This window comes from Pleurodeles waltl, chromosome 9, assembly GCF_031143425.1.
Source record: "Pleurodeles waltl isolate 20211129_DDA chromosome 9, aPleWal1.hap1.20221129, whole genome shotgun sequence".
NCBI lineage: Eukaryota > Metazoa > Chordata > Amphibia > Caudata > Salamandridae > Pleurodeles > Pleurodeles waltl.
Window position 1 is genome coordinate 957,992,720 of NC_090448.1, and position 18,994 is coordinate 958,011,713.

Sequence of the window (18,994 nt, forward strand, 5' to 3'; positions counted from 1 at the left end):
ATAATAAAATTAATCCTCAAAAATACAACTTGCCTAATAATTCTGCACTCCCTGTAGTCCACTATATCTTGTTTAGGCTCATGAAGAGGTCTCTCCCAGCCTTCTTTTACAAGAGCTGTAAATATTGAAGGAGGGTGAGAAAATTTGAGTAATTGGCGCCCCTACTTTGTAATCTAACTGCCTTTATGTAAATTGCTAATGGTGCTCAACATTAGGGTTTCACCCCCTAAACTACCCTGAATGGTAACAAAGTTATCCAATATTATGCAAAGTGTGAAGGCACACGTATGAAAATTAATAGGCAACAATATACAATTATGTTAGATAGGATTTTACCAAAAATTGATTTTCCACAACACAATATTATTGTATATATTAAATCCAGATTAGTCTGTATTAAGTCCCAATATACATTTAATATTAATTTTCATATGTGTGCCTTCTTTTACAAGAGCTAGTGATCCCCTTACAGGATGGCCAAACAGAAGTTCAAAGGGGGAAAACCCTACTCCCTTCTGAGGCACCTCTCTGTAGGCGAAAAGCAGACATGGCAAGAGGACATCCCATCTCCTTTTGAGTTTTTCAGGGAGCCCCATGATCATGCCTTTCAATGTCTTGTTAAATCTTTCAACAAGACCATTGGTTTGTGGATGGTATGGTGTGGTGAATTTGTAAGTCACCCCACACTCATTCCACATGTGTTTCAGGTATGCTGACATGAAGTTGGTACCTCTGTCAGAAACCACCTCCTTAGGAAATTCCACTCTGGTAAAAATACGAATGAGTGCTTTGGCTACTGCAGGGGCAGTAGTCGACCTAAGGGGAATTGCTTCAGGGTATCTAGTAGCATGATCCACTACTACTAGTATGTATTGGTTCCCTGAGGCTGTGAGAGGTTCAAGTAGACCCACTCTTGGTCTGTCCCAAATGCCCAGCAAGAGGAATATCATGAGCTAAGGTTAGAATGAACTCCCTAAACTCCTGAGGCACTACCACTCTCCTCGTGGCACCAGGTTTGGGATCTCCTGCCTCAGTGTAAAGGAGTCCATCTTCCCAATAGACTCTATGTGTTCCTGTTATTTTTCCATTGGACTCTTCAGCAGCTTGCTGCCTAAGGCCTTCAAGAGAGGGACAGGTTTCTTGCCCCTTACGCAACTGTTCCCTTGAGGGTCCCCCTGGGCCCAGGAGCTCAACCTAATAAGGTTCTAACTCCATGGGCTCAGTTCCCTCAGGGGGCAGAACTTCTTCCTGAGAAGAGAGGTTCTCTTTTTCTGGTTGTGTGGACGCTGGTTCCCCAGTTTTCTTTCCTTTTCTCTTGGAGGGTTGGGCCCTTTTTCCAGGCTCCAACACCACGTTTTCACCTTGAGCCTTGCACTGTGCCCTTGTCTTGACACACACCAGTTCAGGGATACCCAGCATGGCTGCATGGGTTTTGAGTTCTACCTCAGCCCATGCTGAGGACTCCAGGTCAATTCCAAGCAAACAGTCTACAGGGATATTTGAGGAGACCACTACCTGTTTCAGGCCATTGACCCCTCCCCATTCTAAAGTTACCATAACCATGGGATGTACTTTAGTCTGATTGTCAGCCTTGGTGACTGGATAAGTTTGTCCAGCCAGATATTGACCAGGGGAAACTAATTTCGCTGTCACCATGGTGACACTGGCACCTGTATCCCTCAGGCCTTCTACACTTGTCCCATTAATTAAGAGTTGCTGCCTGTATTTTTGCATATTAGGGGGACCAGGCAGCCAGTGTGGCTAAATCCACCCCACCCTCAGAGACTAATGTAGCTTCAGTGTGAACCCTGATTTGCTCTGGGCACACTGTTGATCCCACTTGGAGACTAGCCATTCCAGTGTTAGCTGGAGTAGAGTGAGAAGTGGAACCTTTCTTGGGACAGGCCTTGTCTCCAGTTTGGTGTCCTGGCTGATTACAGCTATGACACCAGGCCTTTTTGGGATCAAAGTTTTTACCCTTGTACCCAAAATTAGATTGTGAAGAGGCTCTGGGCCCTCCCTCCTGAGCAGGTTTGTCAGGCCCTATAGAAGACTCTTTACTTTTCCCTTTGGATGTCTCAACACTCTTCCCTTGGGGAGTCTTTGTGACCCCTTTCTTTTGGTCACCCCCTGTGGAAGTCTTGGTCACCCTAGTCTTGACCCAATGGTCCCCCTTCTTTCCCAATTCTTGGGGAGAAATTGGTCCTAGGTCTACCAGATGCTGATGCAGTTTATCATTGAAACAATTACTTAACAGGTGTTCTTTCACAAATAAATTGTACAGCCCATCATAAATATTTACACCACTGCCATGAATCCATCCATCCAGTGTTTTCACTGAGTAGTCTACAAAATCAACCCAGGTCTGGCTCGAGGATTTTTGAGCCCCCTGAACCTAATTCTATACTCCTCAGTGGAGAATCCAAAGCCCTCAATCAGGGTAGCCTTCATGATGTCATAGGATTCTGCATCTTTTCCAGAGTGTGTGAGGAGTCTATCCCTACACTTTCCAGTGAACATTTCCCAAAGGAGAGCACCCCAGTGAGATCTGTTTACTTTTCTGGTTGCACAAGCCCAATTTGGTGATGTCATCACCATCTTCATATTTAGTTACAATCCCTTTTGGGATTTTCAACATGTCAGGAGAATCTCTGACCCTATTTATGTTGCTGCCACCATGGATGGGACCAAAACCCATCTCTTATCTTTCCCTTTCTATGGCTAGGAGCTGTCTCTCTAAAGCCAATCTTTTGACCATCCTGGCTAACAGTAGGTCATCTTCACTGAGGCTATCCTCAGTGATTCCAGAGGTGCTGGACTCTCCTGTGAGAGAAGCAGCATCTCTGACTATCACATTTGGAGTCAGGGTTTGAGGAGCCCTGGCCTCCCTAACTAGGACTGGAGGTGGGAATTCCTCCACTTCACTAGCTTCCCCCTCTGGGAGGTCATCCTCAGAGGGGTTGTTCTTGGCAAACTCTGCCAAAAGCTCCTGGAGCTGTACTTTGGTAGGGTTTGAACCAGTTCTTATCTTTTTTGTTTTGCAGAGAGACCTTAATTCTGACATCCTAAGATTCAGGTAAGGGGTGACGTCGAGTTCCATCACATTCTCTTCTGCATTAGACATTATGTTTCTAAAAGTTGGAATACTTTTTAAGAATCTAAAACTATCTCTAGAACTTAATTCAAACTTTTACAAAACTTTGAAACTCTAAAAGAAATGCTAACAGGGACTAACACAAGGCCCTAGCAGGACTTTAAAAAATTTGGAAAAATAGCTCAAATTTCAAAAATCAGTTTCTAATGACAATTTCTGGAATTTAGTCATGTGATCAGGTATTGGCTGAGTAGTCCAGCAAATGCAAAGTCTTGTACCCCACCGCTGATCCACCAATGTAGGAAGTTGGCTCTGTATGTACTATTTCAAAGTGAGGGTTCCCCTTAGAGGTAAGATAGTGGCAAAAAGAGATAATTCTAATGCTCTATTTTGTGGTAGTGTGGTCGAGCAGTAGGCTTATCAGAGGGTAGTGTTAAGCATTTGTTGTACACACACAGGCAATAAATGAGGAACACACACTCAGAGACAATTCCAGGCCAATAGGTTTTTGTATAGAATAATATATTTTCTTAGTTTATTTTAAGAACCACAGGTTCAAGATTTACAAACTATACTTTAAATGAAAGGTATTTCACTTAGGAACTTTAGGGGATTTGAATTAACAAAATAGCATATACAGTTTTCACACAAATGGCAAATAGCTATTTTAAAACTAGACAGTGCAATTTTCAACAGTTCCTGGGGGAGGTAAGTATTTGTTAGATTTGCAGGTAAGTAAACCACCTGCAGGGTTCAAAGTTGGGTCCAAGGTAGCCCACCGTTGGGGATTCAGAGCAACCCCAAAGTTACCACACCAGCAGCTCAGGGCCAGTCAGGTGCAGAGGTCAAAGTGGTGCCCAAAACACATAGGCTTCAAAGGAGAAGGGGGTGCCCCGCTTCCAGTCTGCCAGCAGGTAAGTACCCGCGTCTTCGGAGGGTATACCAGGGGGGTTTTGTAGGGCACCGGGGGGACACAAGTCAGCACAGAAAGTACACCCTCAGCGGCACGGGGGCAGCCGGGTGCAGTGTGCAAACAGGCGTCGGGTTCGCAATAGGTTTCAATGGGAGACCAAGGGGTCTCTTCAGCGATGCAGGCAAGGGGGTGGGGCTCCTCTGGGTAGCCACCACCTGGGCAAGGGAGAGGGCCACCTGGGGGTCGCTCCTGCACTGGAGGTCGGATCCTTCAGGTCCTGGGGGCTGCGGGTGCAGTGTCTTTACCAGGCGTCGGGTCTTTGAAGCAGGCAGTCGCGGTCAGGTGGAGCCTCGGGATTCCCTCTGCAGGCGTCGCTGTGGAGGCTCAGGGGGGTCAACTCTGGCTACTCACGGTCTCGTAGTCGTCGGGGAGTCCTCCCTGTGGTGTTTGTTCTCCACAAGCCGAGCCGGGGGCGTCGGGTGCAGAGTGCAAAGTCTCACGCTTCCGGCGGGAAACGTGTGTTGTTTCAAAGTTGCTTCTTTGTTGCAAAGTTGAAGTCTTTGTGGAGCAGAGCCGCTGTCTGCTGGAGTTCTTGGTCCTTCTAGATGCAGGGTAGTCCTGTGAGGCTTCAGAGGTCGCTGGAGCAGTGTCTTTAGAAGTGGGGAGACAGGCCGGTAGAGCTGGGGCCAAAGCAGTTGGTGTCTCCGTCTTCTCTGCAGGTTTTCAGCTCAGCAGTCCTTCATCGTCTTAGGTTGCAGGAATCTATCTTGCTGTGTTCTGGGAGCCCCTAAATACTCAATTTAGGTGTGTGTTTAGGTCTGGGGGGTTAGTAGCCAATGGCTACTAGCCCTGAGGGTGGCTACACCCTCTTTGTGCCTCCTCCCTGAGGGGAGGGGGGCACATCCCTAATCCTATTGGGGGAATCCTCCATCTGCAAGATGGAGGATTTCTAAAAGTCAGAGTCACCTCAGCACAGGACACCTTAGGGGCTGTCCTGACTGGTCAGTGACTCCTCCTTGTTTTTCTCATTATCTCCTCCGGCCTTGCAGCCAAAAGTGGGTCCGTGGCCAGAGGGGGCGGGCAACTCCACTAGCTGGAGTGCCCTGGGGTGCTGTAACAAAGGGGGTAAGCCTTTGAGGCTCACCACCAGGTGTTACAGTTCCTGCAGGGGGAGGTGAGAAGCACCTCCACCCAGTACAGGCTTTGTTACTAGCCACAGAGTGACAAAGGCACTCTCCCCATGTGGCCAGCAACATGTCTGATGTGTGGCAGGCTGCTAAAACTAGTCAGCCCACACTGGTAGTCGGTTATGGTTTCAGGGGGCACCTCTAAGGTGCCCTCTGGGGTGTATGTTACAATAAAATGTACACTAGCATCAGTGTGCATTTATTGTGCTGAGAAGTTTGATACCAAACTTCACAGTTTTCAGTGTAGCCATTATGGTGCTGTGGAGTTCGTGCATGACAGACTCCCAGACCATATACTCTTATGGCTACCCTGCACTTACAATGTCTAAGGTTTGGCTTAGACACTGTAGGGGCACAGTGCTCATGCACTTATGCCCTCACCTATGGTATAGTGCACCCTGCCATAGGGCTGTAAGGCCTGCTAGAGGGGTGACTTATCTATACCTATAGGCAGTGTGAGGTTGGCATGGCACCCTGAGGGGAGTGCCATGTCGACTTAGTCGTTTTATCCCCACTAGCACACACAAGCTGGCAAACAGTGTGTATGTGCTGAGTGAGGCGTCCCCAGGGTGGCATAAGACATGCTGCAGCCCTTAGAGACCTTCCCTGGCATCAGGGCCCTTGGTACCAGAGGTAACAGTTACAAGTGACTTACCTGGATGCCAGGGTGTGCCAATTGTGGAAACAAAAGTACAGGTTAGGGAAAGAACACTGGTGCTGGGGCCTGATTAGCAGGCCTCAGCACACTTTCAAATCATAACTTGGCATCAGCAAAGTCACAACATGTGATTTAAGTAAAGAAGGCTGATCTGGCAACGGAAAGTACAAGTTACTTACCTTCGGTAACGCTGTATCTGGTAAAGACATTCTAGTTGCAGATTCCTTACCTTTGAATTTCCCCAGGCGTCAGACTGGATCTGGAGATTTTTATTTGAGCAGTACCTCTGCACGCTGTTAGGTGGCGTCAGTCGACTCTGCAGGTGTCATCAGTGTCATGTTCGTCGTGATGACGTTGCGTCGTATTTAGGCGCCACCCCGGCGAGCTGACATCAGTTTTTTTTTATGACTTTCCACGCCAGTAGCACTGAGCCATGAAGAACACAGAGTGGTGCGCAAAAACCAGGGCCCTTAAGGGGAACTTCCTGTCCTAGAAATCATTTTGCTGTGCGGGAGGATGGGTGAGTCGGTAAGGAATCTGCAACTAGAATATGCCTCTACCAGATATATCGTTACCGAAGGTAAGTAACTTGAACATCTGATAGAGACTTCTAGTTGTGATGAAAGGTTTGCAACATTTATTTCCCCCAACACCCTTTGTGATGCCACAGTGGGAATTTAGTACTCCTCTTTTTTGATATGCAGCCTTTTGAGCCGCTGCAGAGTTGTGCCATGAGACTTTGACATTGAAAATGGCCTTTGTCATCTCCCATAACATTGGCTAAGCCTATGAGCAAACTGTTTCAAACCACCCACCCTCTACTACATGCTTTCCAGATAATTTGGTTCTGACGGTTCCAGCTTCCTTTCTGCCACAAGTGGTTACTCATTTCATGTCAGGGAGGCTGTCATACTTCCGGCATTATTTGCTGCACCTCATCTCTCTGAGGCAGCAGAGGCCTGATCGTTTGGACCATTAGATATATATATATATATATATATATATATATATATCTCACTCCCTCACTCTCTCACACACACACACACATTTTCTCCCAGTGGATTATTCTGGGTTAAGATCTGGTGTGCAATGGCTAAAAAAAAAAAACAGCCTCCAGAAGGTTTACGGGCTCATTCCACCAGAGCTATAGCTGCAGCCCTGGCACTCAGAGTGCCTGTCCTGGCTGTATGCCAGACCTCTACGTGGGAGTCAGTAGTTCTGAAACATAACTGCTTTAGCAGCCAGAACAAGTTGACAGGCGCATTTTGTACACTCAGTCCTGCACAACTAGTCTGAACCAGTTCAGACCCACTACCTGGTGAGGTCCTGCTATGGTATTTATACGCAAGATGAGGAATCTGTAGTTAGAAGTAGCCATTGTAAGAACAAGTTGCTTACTTTTGGTAACCATCTTTCTAGTAGATACTGTGGATTGCTCACCGATCCTTCCACATTCTCATTCTGTGAACTTGGCTCTTTTTCTATATAAAACGGTTCCAAATTGGAGATCTGCACACTGGTCATCCTACTCTGCTTATAGGCCCTGGGTGGTGTGAACAGCTATAAGAATGCACATGACGTTGGTGCAGACATGCCCCGGATACCACCTGCCAGGTACAGAGGTGTACTGCTTTAAAGTTTCCGGTTTCTTTCTGACACCTGGGGAACATTCACAAGGTGAGCAATATGGGGTTAGAGTATAAGCCAGAAAGATTGTTACTGAAGATAAGTAGCTTTTCCCTGTTAGCTTCCTTCAGCCAATACTAAAGTTTATTTTTTGCTTTATGCTTTTCTGTTTAATTTCATAGTGTCTCCTACTAAGTGGTTTTAGGGTGCTTTTAAGAACAGGTTACTCCAATTTTGATTAATCTATAAATTTATAAACAAATTTTCACATTGTAATTTTTATTTTTAGAACAATACACGGATTGATATACAATGCCCTGAAACTCTTTATGGAGATGAACCAAAAATTATTTGATGATTGCACTCAACAGTTTAAAGCCGAAAAGCAAAAGTAAGTTTTGATATCACTAGGCACTTACTGATGGTCTTTGTATGTGTTTCTAAAACTCTTAAAATGCACATCCTCTAGTGACTAGTTGTTTATAGTAATTCTTTAGTTCTGCATGACTTGTAGTCAATCTTAGGAAATGTATTTTTCAGGTCTAAAAACATGGCACAGTTTGATTAAATCTATACCAAATTTGATGGGTATGTGGTATGCTCAGCTCTGATTATTTAGGGGTTAGAGTTTAAGAGGGGCAACAAAATTGTGTATGACCTCGAAGTAACACAGTATTTGTCATTTTAAATCTCATAGTAATCTGTTCTCCACAGCAGCAAAACGTAGTGAGATATAACCCCAAACTTGGCATTCTTTGAAAACAAAATGGAGAAGGGAGGGCTAACAATTGTGAGAAACACATTCACTTTAATGAGGTATGGCCAGGCCAGACTACCTCTTTGCAAGATTGCATGAGTTTTGTATATGGCTGTAATGTTCCTTTGGATTTGAATGATGACAATGGATGCTGTGCCAGAGAGCTTGTGGCAGTGGCTGTATTTCCCTAAGGTATTTTTTTTCTCTTAGTTTATCCAACCATCAAATTACAAGTGTTTTACTTTGGAATGGTCCTGTGGTGTCAGATTTTATCGGAATTTTATAATAAACTTGACTTTAGCAGAACAGACAAACTGTCCTGATTATGTTAATTCCACTATTACTACTACACTACCACAAGGGGTAGAGAATAATGGGTATGTAGATAAGGTTATGAAACCCTCTAGGGTAGAGAGGCGGGCCACATCTGCTTCACAGTAGTCTATAACAGCAGAATCAAGTAATCTGAATAAGAAAAGAATGAAATAATCTGCACAATTTGTATTCCAGAGTGTTGCATAAAAAATATTTGGAATATATGTCTGTGCCCAGAGGTGAACTGCAGAAAACTGTCACCTACACTCTCTAATGTCATATCCAGGGAATATTCTGCTCATCCAGATAACTTGTTTATAAAATGGTACAAGATCTGACTTTTTAAGAAATAAATCAAAGTAATGTCCAGAATATTGTCCAACAGTAGAAAATCATAACAGTTCCAGAGCATAGCTACTCTTACTTTCCTACAACTAATTAAATAAAAGTGGAAATTCCATACAGTCAAAAGACTTTCCCAGCAGCAATGAGAAATCTGTTAATCAACAAAAAAACAGGATTTCTTCATAATGTGACAGAAACCTCACAGAGCCCAGTACGCTAGTAAGGATACAATGGCACAGTGCTTTTTAAAAAAATTACTGCTGCATTTTTTCCCAGAATATTATACATCCTGCTGCTTTTTCCAGAATGTTCCACATCCTCCTGACAGTTTTATTCCATATTTTCTACCATTATTGATGGAAGACTAAGCCTGCTGGGGGTTATATTTCCGAAAATTACAACAACATAACACATCACCAGATAATAGAGCCTGCCTGGGTACTGTAGTTTCCGGAGTTACAAACATTATGATTTCCTGCTGCCACACAATCAAACCACCACTTTTCCGCCAAAGACCATCATGGCCTACTCAATGTATCCTACAATCTGATAGAGACTACTAGATGCAGATTCCTTACCAAAGAATTTCCCCCCAGGCGCCAGTCTGGGTCTGGAGATTTTTTTCTTAGAGCAGTATCTGCTCTCTGTTATGTGGTGTGGCCCACTCCACGTCCGTCATTGGTGTTGTGGTCGCCTGATATGATGTAGCAGGTCGTATATAGGTCCCACCCTGGCGCGCTGACAACAGTTTTTTACTCCAGTATTGGAACTTTCATAGATTCACATGCTTGAATACTTCCCCGTTGCAGAGATGGGAGTCCCCGGTGGAATATAAAACCAGGCCTGAAGATGTATGAACACAATACATGAAGTAGGCCCCAATACAATAACCCATCCTAGTCATTTTGTAAAATAGTCCTAAACTCAAACTTGAGCCAATCAGATTGCCTCACCCCTTTAGAACCTCCTGTGAGGAGCTGCCTTCCCTCATATTTTCCACCGCAAGTTGTGCTGAGGAGTCTCCTTTGAGCTCTGCTCAAAAGTTTGTCTGAAGACCTGTTTCTACAGCCTTTGGATATTTCTATCTACTCTGGTGATTCAAACCGGCTGCCACGTCAGAGACACCAAAGAAAGGCCTTTTCAGATCCTGTGTCTCATGCTTAAAAAAGAGATTATATGTGGAGGATCCACTTGAGGAGTGTATTTACTGCCTGTACCCCAGACACAAGACTAAGGCCTGCAAAATCTGCAGGAAGTTTTCTACCAAGACCCTGAAGGACAGGGAGGGTCATCTTTTGTGGCTGCAAAGAGGTAAGACTGGACACTCTGCCTCTAATGAGGACAGTGCCTCTTCTTCTATTTCTGCACCCAAAACACCTCTTAAAAGAAAACAAGAAAGTTCTGAGGGGCAAGAGCCACCTAGGAAAAAGACATCAAAGCATGGCTTTCCACAGAAGAAATGACTGGGTACAGAATCCCTCAAAAAAGTAAAGAAAACTGCTTCAGAGCCTGCCACTCCTCCTCCCAAAGTGCTTCACAAATTTAAGAAGCCTAGCTCTGTGATATCCTCGCCGACGATTCGTATTATGGCCAAGTGAATTATGACCCAGTTCCACAACAGCAGGAAACAGTATCTCTGCCCTCGGTCTGGTGGCCGACCTCCAGGCTATGCTGGCGGACTACAGAGAACGCTTCTACCCTCAACCGAGGAAAGATCCCATGCCAGCAGTTTCTGCTCCAGCTACTCCAGCACCTCTGCCAGCTTTTCCTACAACACCACAAGTTCCTCTTCAGGCTCCGCAGAGGAAGGAGAGGTTCTATCGGACCAGGACGAATGGGATGCGTATGTGATCCCGGCACTCCTTCTCCGGAGCCACTGGCAGTCAAAGCTCCTCCAGAGGATATTGGCTTTTTCCATAACCTCTTAAAGAAGGCTGCAATGAGGTTTGAGCTGCAATTACCATCTATGCAGTAGGACTGTTTTCTGTATGATTTTAATGAGCTGCACAGAAAATCCATTAGGGCTATCCCAATCATTGACCATGTCTGGAGTCAAGGGCTAAAAATTATGAAAAACCCGGCTACAGTACCAGCAGTGTTACCAAAGCTGGACAAGAAGTATAAGGCAACAGAAGATGCTCCTGCGTGCCCAGTGGGTCACCCTAAACCAGACTCTGTGGTTTCCCAGGCTGCCCAGAGATGCTTCAAGAACCCTTCAGCGCCTTTATCAGCCCCTCCTGATAAGGATGGAAGGCGCCTAGACAATATCGGGAACAGATTCTCTTCTATGTCAGCAATTGTGGTCTGTGCGGCAAATTAATTGGCACTTCTGGGCGGCAGGTACGACTGGCAGCTGTGGTCTCACATCTCCCACTCTTTAGAGGACCTCTCGGATACCAACAAGTCGGACGCAAAAAAGATCATTGCAGAGGGTCAGTGAACATCTGCAGAAGTCATTGACTGTGCCCTGGACATTGCGGCCATGGGGTTTAAGCTTCTGGCTGGTTCAGCCGTCTTAAGGCGCCAGGGATGGCTCAAAGCCACTAATTTCAGGCCAGATGTCGAAACAAAGATCCTGGATCTCCCGTATGATGGCCAAGACCTGTTGGGCAAGCATGTTGACGATGCCCTTCAGGCTCAAAGGCTCACCCCTTTTGTTACAGCGCCCCAGGGCATCCCAGCTAGTGGAGATGCCCGCCCTCACTTTTGGCGGCAAGGCTGGAGGAGATAATGAGAAAAACAAGGAGGAGTCACCCACCAGTCAGAACAACCCCTAAGGTGTCCTCAGCTGAGGCGACCCCTGCCTTAAGAAATCCTCCATCTTGAGTTTGGAGGATTCCCCCAATAGGATTAGGGATGTGCCCCCCTCCCCACAGGGAGGAGGCGCAAACAGGGTGTAGCCACCCTTAAGGACAGTAGCCATTGGCTACTGCCCTCCCAGATCCCAGGAAATTAGATTCCTGCAATCTGAAGAAACAAGGACTGCTGACCTGCAAGCCTGCAGAGAAGGAGGAAGACGACAACTGATTTGGCCCCAGCCCTACCAGCCTGTCTCCAACTTCGAAAACCTGCTCCAGCGACGCATCTGACAGGGACAAGCGACCTCTGAAGCCTCAGAGCACTTCCCTGGACTACAGGACCAAGAAACTCCTGTGAACAGCGGCCCTGTTAAAAACCAGCTACTTCTTTGCAACAAACAAACAACTTCCAAGGACTTCACGTTTCCCGCCGGAAGCGTGAGACTCTACACTCTGCACCACACACCCACGGCTTGACCTGCAGAAACCAACACCTTAGGGAGGACTCCCCGGCGACTGCCAGCCCGTGAGTAACCAGAGACGATCCCCCTGAGCCCCCACAGCGACACCTGCCGTGAGAATCCAGAGGCTCCCCCCCCCACCGACTGCGACTGTCTGTAACAAGGGACCCGACGCCTGGAACCAACACTGCACCCGCAGCCCCCAGAACCTGAAGGAACCGAACTTCAAAGCAGGAGTGACCCCCATACGACCCTCTGCCTAGCTCCGGTGGTGGCTGTCCCGAGAAGCCCCCCCTGTGCCTGCCTGCACCGCTAGTGACCCCCGGGTCCCTCCATTGATTCCTACCTGAAACCCGTCACCTGCTTTGCACACTGCACCCGGCTGCCCCTGTGCCGCTCAGGGTGTGTTTTGTGTGCCTAGTTGTGTGTCCCCCAGTGCTCTACAAATCCCCCCTGGTCTGCCCCAGAGGACGCAGGTACTTACCTGCTGGCAGATTGGAACCGGAGCACCCCTGTTCTCCATAGGCTTCTGTGTTTTGGGCACCTCTTTGACCTCTGCACCTGACCGGCCCTGAGCTGCTGGTGTGGTAACTTTGGGGTTGCCGTGAACCCCCAATGGTAGGCTGCCTATGCCCCAGAACTGAGACTTGTAAGTGTTTTACTTACCTCCAAAACTAACCTCTACTTACCTTCTCCAGGAACTGTTGATTTGTGCACTGTGTCCACTTTGAAAATAGCTTATTGACATTTTTACAAAGACTGTACATAATACTGCTTTCATTCAAAGTTCCTAAAGTATCTAAGTGAAGTACCTTTCATTTAAAGTATTAACTGTAAACTTTGAACCTGTGGTTCTTAAAATAAACTAAGAAAATATATTTTTCAATAAAAAAACCTATTGGCCTGGAGTAAGTCTTTGAGTGTGTGTTCCTCATTTATTGCCTGTGTGTGTCCAACAAATGCTTAACACTACCCTCTGATAAGCCTAGTGCTCGACCACACTACCACAAAATAGAGCATTAGAATTATCTACTTTTGCCACTATCTTACCTCTAAGGGGAACTCTTGGACTCTGTGCACACTATTTCTTACTTTGAAATAGTATATACAGAGCCAACTTCCTACACCGAAGGTAAGTAACTTGTACTTTTATGCCAATCACTGACTTCTAATGTGTATATAATAGGGTGTTTACTCACCTCCTAGTGGAGTATTGCCTACACAGTATTTTAGTATTTGCGTTACCATAATAACGTACCTTTATTTTTTAAACACGGTGTGGTTCTTGCATGTGTGATAAGCTGCTGTGTGACCATTGTAGTATTGCATAAGCTTTGCATGTCTCCTAGATAATTCTTGGCTGCTCATCCACAGCTACCTCTAGAGAGCCCTGGCTTTCTCTACACTGTCTACACCTCACTAATAGCAGATACTTGTACCTTGTATAAGGTGATAACACCATAGGTGCTCACCAGGCCAGCTTCCTACAGTGCTGTCTCAAAATTAGATTGTATAAGCCCTGATAGTCACTCACTTTGCTTCCATGCAACCAACCTTCCAGAGCCTTAACAGAGCAGTCCACAAAATATATACAATCCTTGGAGGACTCCTTTTTAGTCTCCCTGAATTGAATTGTTTACTGTTCTGTGGTCATCCCAAACCCATCCAAGAGTGTATTCTTAAGTGCTTGGTAATCATCTACACCTTCCTCTCTAACAGTGAGGTGTTTGTCTCTGCCTTTGTCAGAGAAGGAGAGCCACAAGATTGCTGCCCACTCTCTCTGAGGGATCCTCTGTACTTTACTGGCCCTCTCTAAGGCAGTAAACCACTTGTGGATGTCATCTCCCACCTAGTAAGGTGGGCTATCTTAATCCGCTTCCTAGAGTCATAGGAGTCCTCCCTGACCTTGGTGTCCCTGTAGGTATTGTAGCTGCCATTATGGGGAGCTAGCCCCAAATCCTGTATCTCCCTCTCCACTGGTAAGTCCTCCCTATCCAAAGCTAACTGCTACTGCTGCAGTCTCAGGTTGGCCTCCTCCAACCTCATCTTTCTGAGTTTTCAGTCTAGAGAATCTTCCCCTGAGTTGGAGTGGTGGGTCCCATCAGACACTGAAGAGACATGGATGTTGACAGATGAAGAGGACCTATCCCACCTCCCGAGGACCCTCTGTACCAACCCTCTAGGAGTAAAAGTGGGCTTACTTGAGTGACCCCCTTTTTCACTTCCTGCAGATTCCTCCTGACCCTCCTCATTGTTGCCTAAGTCTACCTTGTCTAAGATTGGAGGGTCAGTCTCTATTTCCTCATCCTGGCTGCCTGAGGTTTCCTCGTCAGCCAGGATTAGTAATCCCAGAAGTAGACTCTCTTGTTGGGATTCCTCCCTGTCTTCAGTTTCCTGGAAGCACACATCTCACTCAATTCCTGAAAAGTACAGCTCTCATATTGAGAGACTGGGACCTGAGTTGTGTTTTTCACTGAAGACATGTTGCTAGTGTGGTGTGGGTTCACCCTTCTACTCTAAGCAACTAGAATCCCTAAGAGTTTGGAGAAAGGGCCAGACTCCCAATTTACCCAAACTTACAGGCTAGTGATCCTAATCACTAAGTGAAATGTGTCCTAAAGACTAGTAGTGGACTTTGCTGTGGAAAGTTACTAGTGACAAAGTGGTAAGGCAATTACAAGTGTTTTATACCACCACTGCACCACCAATGTAGGAAGCTGGTCTGGTATGTGGTGAGCATCTATGGTGTTATCACCTTATACCTGGTCCAGCGATACCCTATTATTGAAGTGTAGGCAGTGTCTAAGAAGCCAGGGATCTCTAGAGGTAGCTGTGGATGAGCAGCCAAGACTTATCTAGGAGGCATGCAAAGCTTATGCAATACCAATATAGTCACACAGCACATACACACATGAAAGGAACCACACAGCGTTACAAAAATAAAGGTACTTTATTATAGTAACACCACTCTAGATTACTTATAGGCAGTCTCTCAACTGGATGTCAATGCACACTAAATCTATACACACAGTAATAATTAGGATTTTCCACAAGAAACAACAAGCATTGGTAAGAATTAATGAAAAGTAGTTAGGGCCCTAGGGGAGAACCAAACGATATACTAAAATAGTGGAATGTGAAGTGAAGTCCGCCACCCAAGGATATGGAGTAGTTGGAGGGGAGCTGGAATAACTGGAGACACTAAGGGGTGAGTACCTGAGTGACCCTGAGCGACTACGAAAGGGGAAGTAATTACCTAGTCTTCCCTAGAACTAACAAGAGGACTTAGGGAATGGATTGTGCAAGAACACGACCAGACCAGAGGAAACCAAAAGTGGATCTGCAAAAGAAGGGGACATAATCCAGTCCTGATGAAGTGTCCAGACGAGGCAGGAGCTGTAAAAAAAAAAAAAAAAAAAAGTAGCCTCTTTTCTTTTTAACATGTTTACCCCAAATCTGATAGAGATTTCTAGCTGCAGCTTCCTTACCTTAGAATTCCCTGGCGTCCGCTTCGAATCCGGAGTTTTTTCTGAGCAGTACCCTGTCTGCGCGCTGTTGGACGGTGTCGTTCGGATCTGCGTGCGTCGACCAGATCCGCGTGCGTAGTCAGCGTCGTTGGAGCCGTCTATGATGTCACGTTGTCTATATAGACGACGTCTCGGCGCGCGTACGTCAGTTCTTTTCCTTCCGTGCCGGTTAAGCGCAGTTTTGGAAAGAGCTACCCTGCATCTACGGTTTGTCGACGTTTTTTGGGCTGTTTAGAGTCATGTCTTCGAGAAAGACAGGATTCAAGCCGTGTGGTGCGTGTCATCGCACCATGTCGGTGATGGATCCGCACCGAGTTTGTCTTTGGTGCCTGGACAAGGACCACAATTCCTCCTCGTGCTCGGATTGTCGGGCCATGGCGCCAAAGGCCTTGAGGGAGAGATCCCTTAAGCTTCTTGCGGCCCGACATTCGTCTTCGGTCGGCGAGACTCCGCGGAGGTCACGGTCTCGCAGTAGGAGGAGGTCGCAGCACCGCTCCCGGAGCCCCAAGTCCTCTTCCTCGCATTCGAGGTCATCGGAAGGTAAGATGCACAAGAAGAAGTCGTCCAAGCGGACTTCGTCTTCACCACCTCCGTCGACCGACGAGGCGTCTAGGGAACGTCGACGTTCTTAGCGTGGTTCTGCGGAGCCGTCGTCAGGGTTGAATCCGCGTCTTCCCCCCTTTCTGGGGACCGGATCGACCCCCGCTCAAATAAAATAATTCTACGTGGCCATGTGTCTCGTCTTTGAGCGGGCTGTATTCTCGGGTGGGTCTTTGGGCCCTGCGGGGTCAGCAGGGGCCCCTTCGGATTCGACGCCGGCATCTTCGGCCTCGGCGCCGTTGGGGACCTCAGGATCCGATAACAGATCTGGACCGGTGCCGGTCTCTCACAGTTGACCTCCTTCGGCGCCGGGTCCGACGTCGACGATTCCGCCACCGGCCCCCACCGGTGGCAGCCCCATCCTTATTCCGGATGATCCGGAGCAACGTCGACTTCAACAAAGCCGATTCGGCCCAGATCATTGTCTGAGTATTATTTGGAACAGCCAGACGCAGGAGAAGAATGGGAGGGGTCTGAGGACCCTTTAGAATCAGGATTGCAGCAGGACTGGTATGAGGATCTTGGGGAGGCCAGTGGACTGGACACATCTCCAGATACTGGTATGCTCTCTCCTCCTAATGTGGCTACAGAGGAGGGGGCTTCTTTCACTATGGTGGTGCGTAGGGCAGCTGAGGTCTTGGACCTAGATTTGCCTACGGTGCCAGTCAGGACGAATATCCTGACAGAAGTGCTTTAGCCAGGGGTTTCAACATCGGAGCCGTTGTTGCCCTTCAATGAGGCTCTTATAGACGTCCTTCTGGGTACGTGGTCCAAACCCAGCACAGGGGCTCCTGTGAATAGGACGGTCGGCCGCCGCCATAGACCCGCTCCCAGCGACCCTAGTTTCCTGACACAACACCCCACTCCTGAGAGCTTGGTTGTCCAAGCCTCTACTTCCCGTGGTGCCTTCCCTTCCGCTCCCCCGGATAGGGAATCCAAGAGGCTGGATCAGCTTGGGAAGAAGATGTTTTCTTCCTCCAGCCTGGCATTGAGTGTCTGTAAACACCTCTTGCCTATTGGGCCGTTATTCCCATACTTTATAGGATACGGTGGCGCAAGTGCTGCCCCAGGTCCCGGAGGGCGTACGGGACACTCCACCCAGGCTGTAAAGGATGGGAGAGATGCAGCCAAGTTTACAATCCGGTGTGGCTTGGACACGACCGACTCGCTGGGCAGAGCGATTTCATCGTCAGTGGCCCTATGTCGCCACGCCTGGCTACGTTCTACTGGTTTTTCAGGGGATGTCCAATCCAGCTTGATGGACATGCCCTTTGATGGCTCTCGCCTTTTTGGCGAAAAGGCAAACTCCGCGCTTGAGAGGTTCAAGGATTCTCGAGCCACGGGCCAGATCTTTGGGCCTTTCAGCGCCGGCACGACAGTAGTCTGTCTATCGTCCCTTTTGAGGCTTTGGGAGGGGCGTGGTACCACGCCAGCCACAGTTTAGCCACCGTCCTCAGGCTTCACAGCATCCCAGAAGAGGACGTGGTTGTGGTACCATCAGACCCAGAGGGTCTGGCCAGAGGTCGGCCGCCACACAGCCCCCCTCCACTGCGCCCAAGCCCTCCTAGTGTGGTTCTGTGGGATCACATCCGTCCAGTTGGAGGGAGGATTCGTTTTCATCTCCCTCATTGGCTTTCCATCACCACGGACAAGTGGGTCCTGCAGATCATACGGAAGGGCTACTCCCTTCCCTTCCAGTCTTTCTCTCCTTCTATCCCTCCGACAAAGAAATGGCTGATGGAGGACCATCTAGTTTTGCTCCGCGAGGAAGTTACGGCTCTCTTGGCCAAGGGAGCCATAGAAAGAGTCCCGATATCAGAAGTAGGCAGTGGTTGTTATTCCCGCTACTTTCTGATTCCCAAAAAGAACAAAGGCCTTCGCACTATTTTTGGTTTAAGGGACGTCAATCTCTTCCTCAAGAAGGAGAAATTCAAGATGCTCACTCTTGCTCAGGTTTTGTCTGCCCTAGACCAAGGAGACTGGATGGTAGCGTTGGATTTGCAGAATGCGTATTTCCATATTCCTATCCTGCCAAGCCACAGGCGTTACCTGCGGTTCAAGGTGGGCCACGAGCACTTTCAGTTTACCGTGCTTCCTTTCGGTCTCACCAGTGCCCATCGGGTGTTCACAAAGGTGATGGCGGTGGTGGCAGCTTATTTGCGCAGGTCAGGGATTTCAATCTTCCCGTACCTGGACGATTGGCTGTTGAAGGCTCCTACACCCCAGGCTCTCGTCACCAACCTCCAGATGACTGCGGACCTCTTGCATTCGCTGGGGTTCACTATAAATGTGCCGAAGTCACACCTGACTCCCTCTCAGAAGCTCTCTTTCATCGGAGTAGTTCTGGACACAGTGCAGTATCGGGCTTATCCTCCCGATCAGCGGGTTCAGGATATTCAGGTTATGATTACGATGTTTCAGCCTCTATCCTGGATCTCAGTGAGACAGACTTTGAGGCTGCTGGGACTCATGGCTTCCTGCATCCTGTTGGTCAAGCATGCCAGATGGCGCACGAGGGCTCTGCAGTGGGACCTGAAGTTCCAATGGGCACAGCATCAGGGAAATCTTACCGACGTGGTTCAGATCTCGGAGAGGACTGCGGAAGATCTGCAGTGGTGGTTAGTGAACTGCGAATGGGTCAAGGGTAGACCCCTCTCCCTTCCTCAACCAGATCGAACGGTAGTGACAGATGCATCACTTCTGGGATGGGGCT

The 18,994-nt window shown here is 47.7% G+C and overlaps 1 protein-coding gene across 3 annotated transcripts in view; it reads left to right on the forward strand.

Moving 5' to 3' along the window:
- PPP2R5C (protein phosphatase 2 regulatory subunit B'gamma) overlaps positions 1-18,994 on the forward strand; it is a 1,141,542-nt gene that overhangs the window by 987,479 nt on the left and 135,069 nt on the right. For all 3 annotated transcript variants that reach the window (XM_069208343.1, XM_069208345.1, XM_069208344.1), the window contains one exon: positions 7,768-7,869. In XM_069208343.1, coding sequence (XP_069064444.1) covers positions 7,768-7,869 — 102 coding nt within the window. The remainder of the gene's footprint in view (positions 1-7,767; positions 7,870-18,994) is intronic.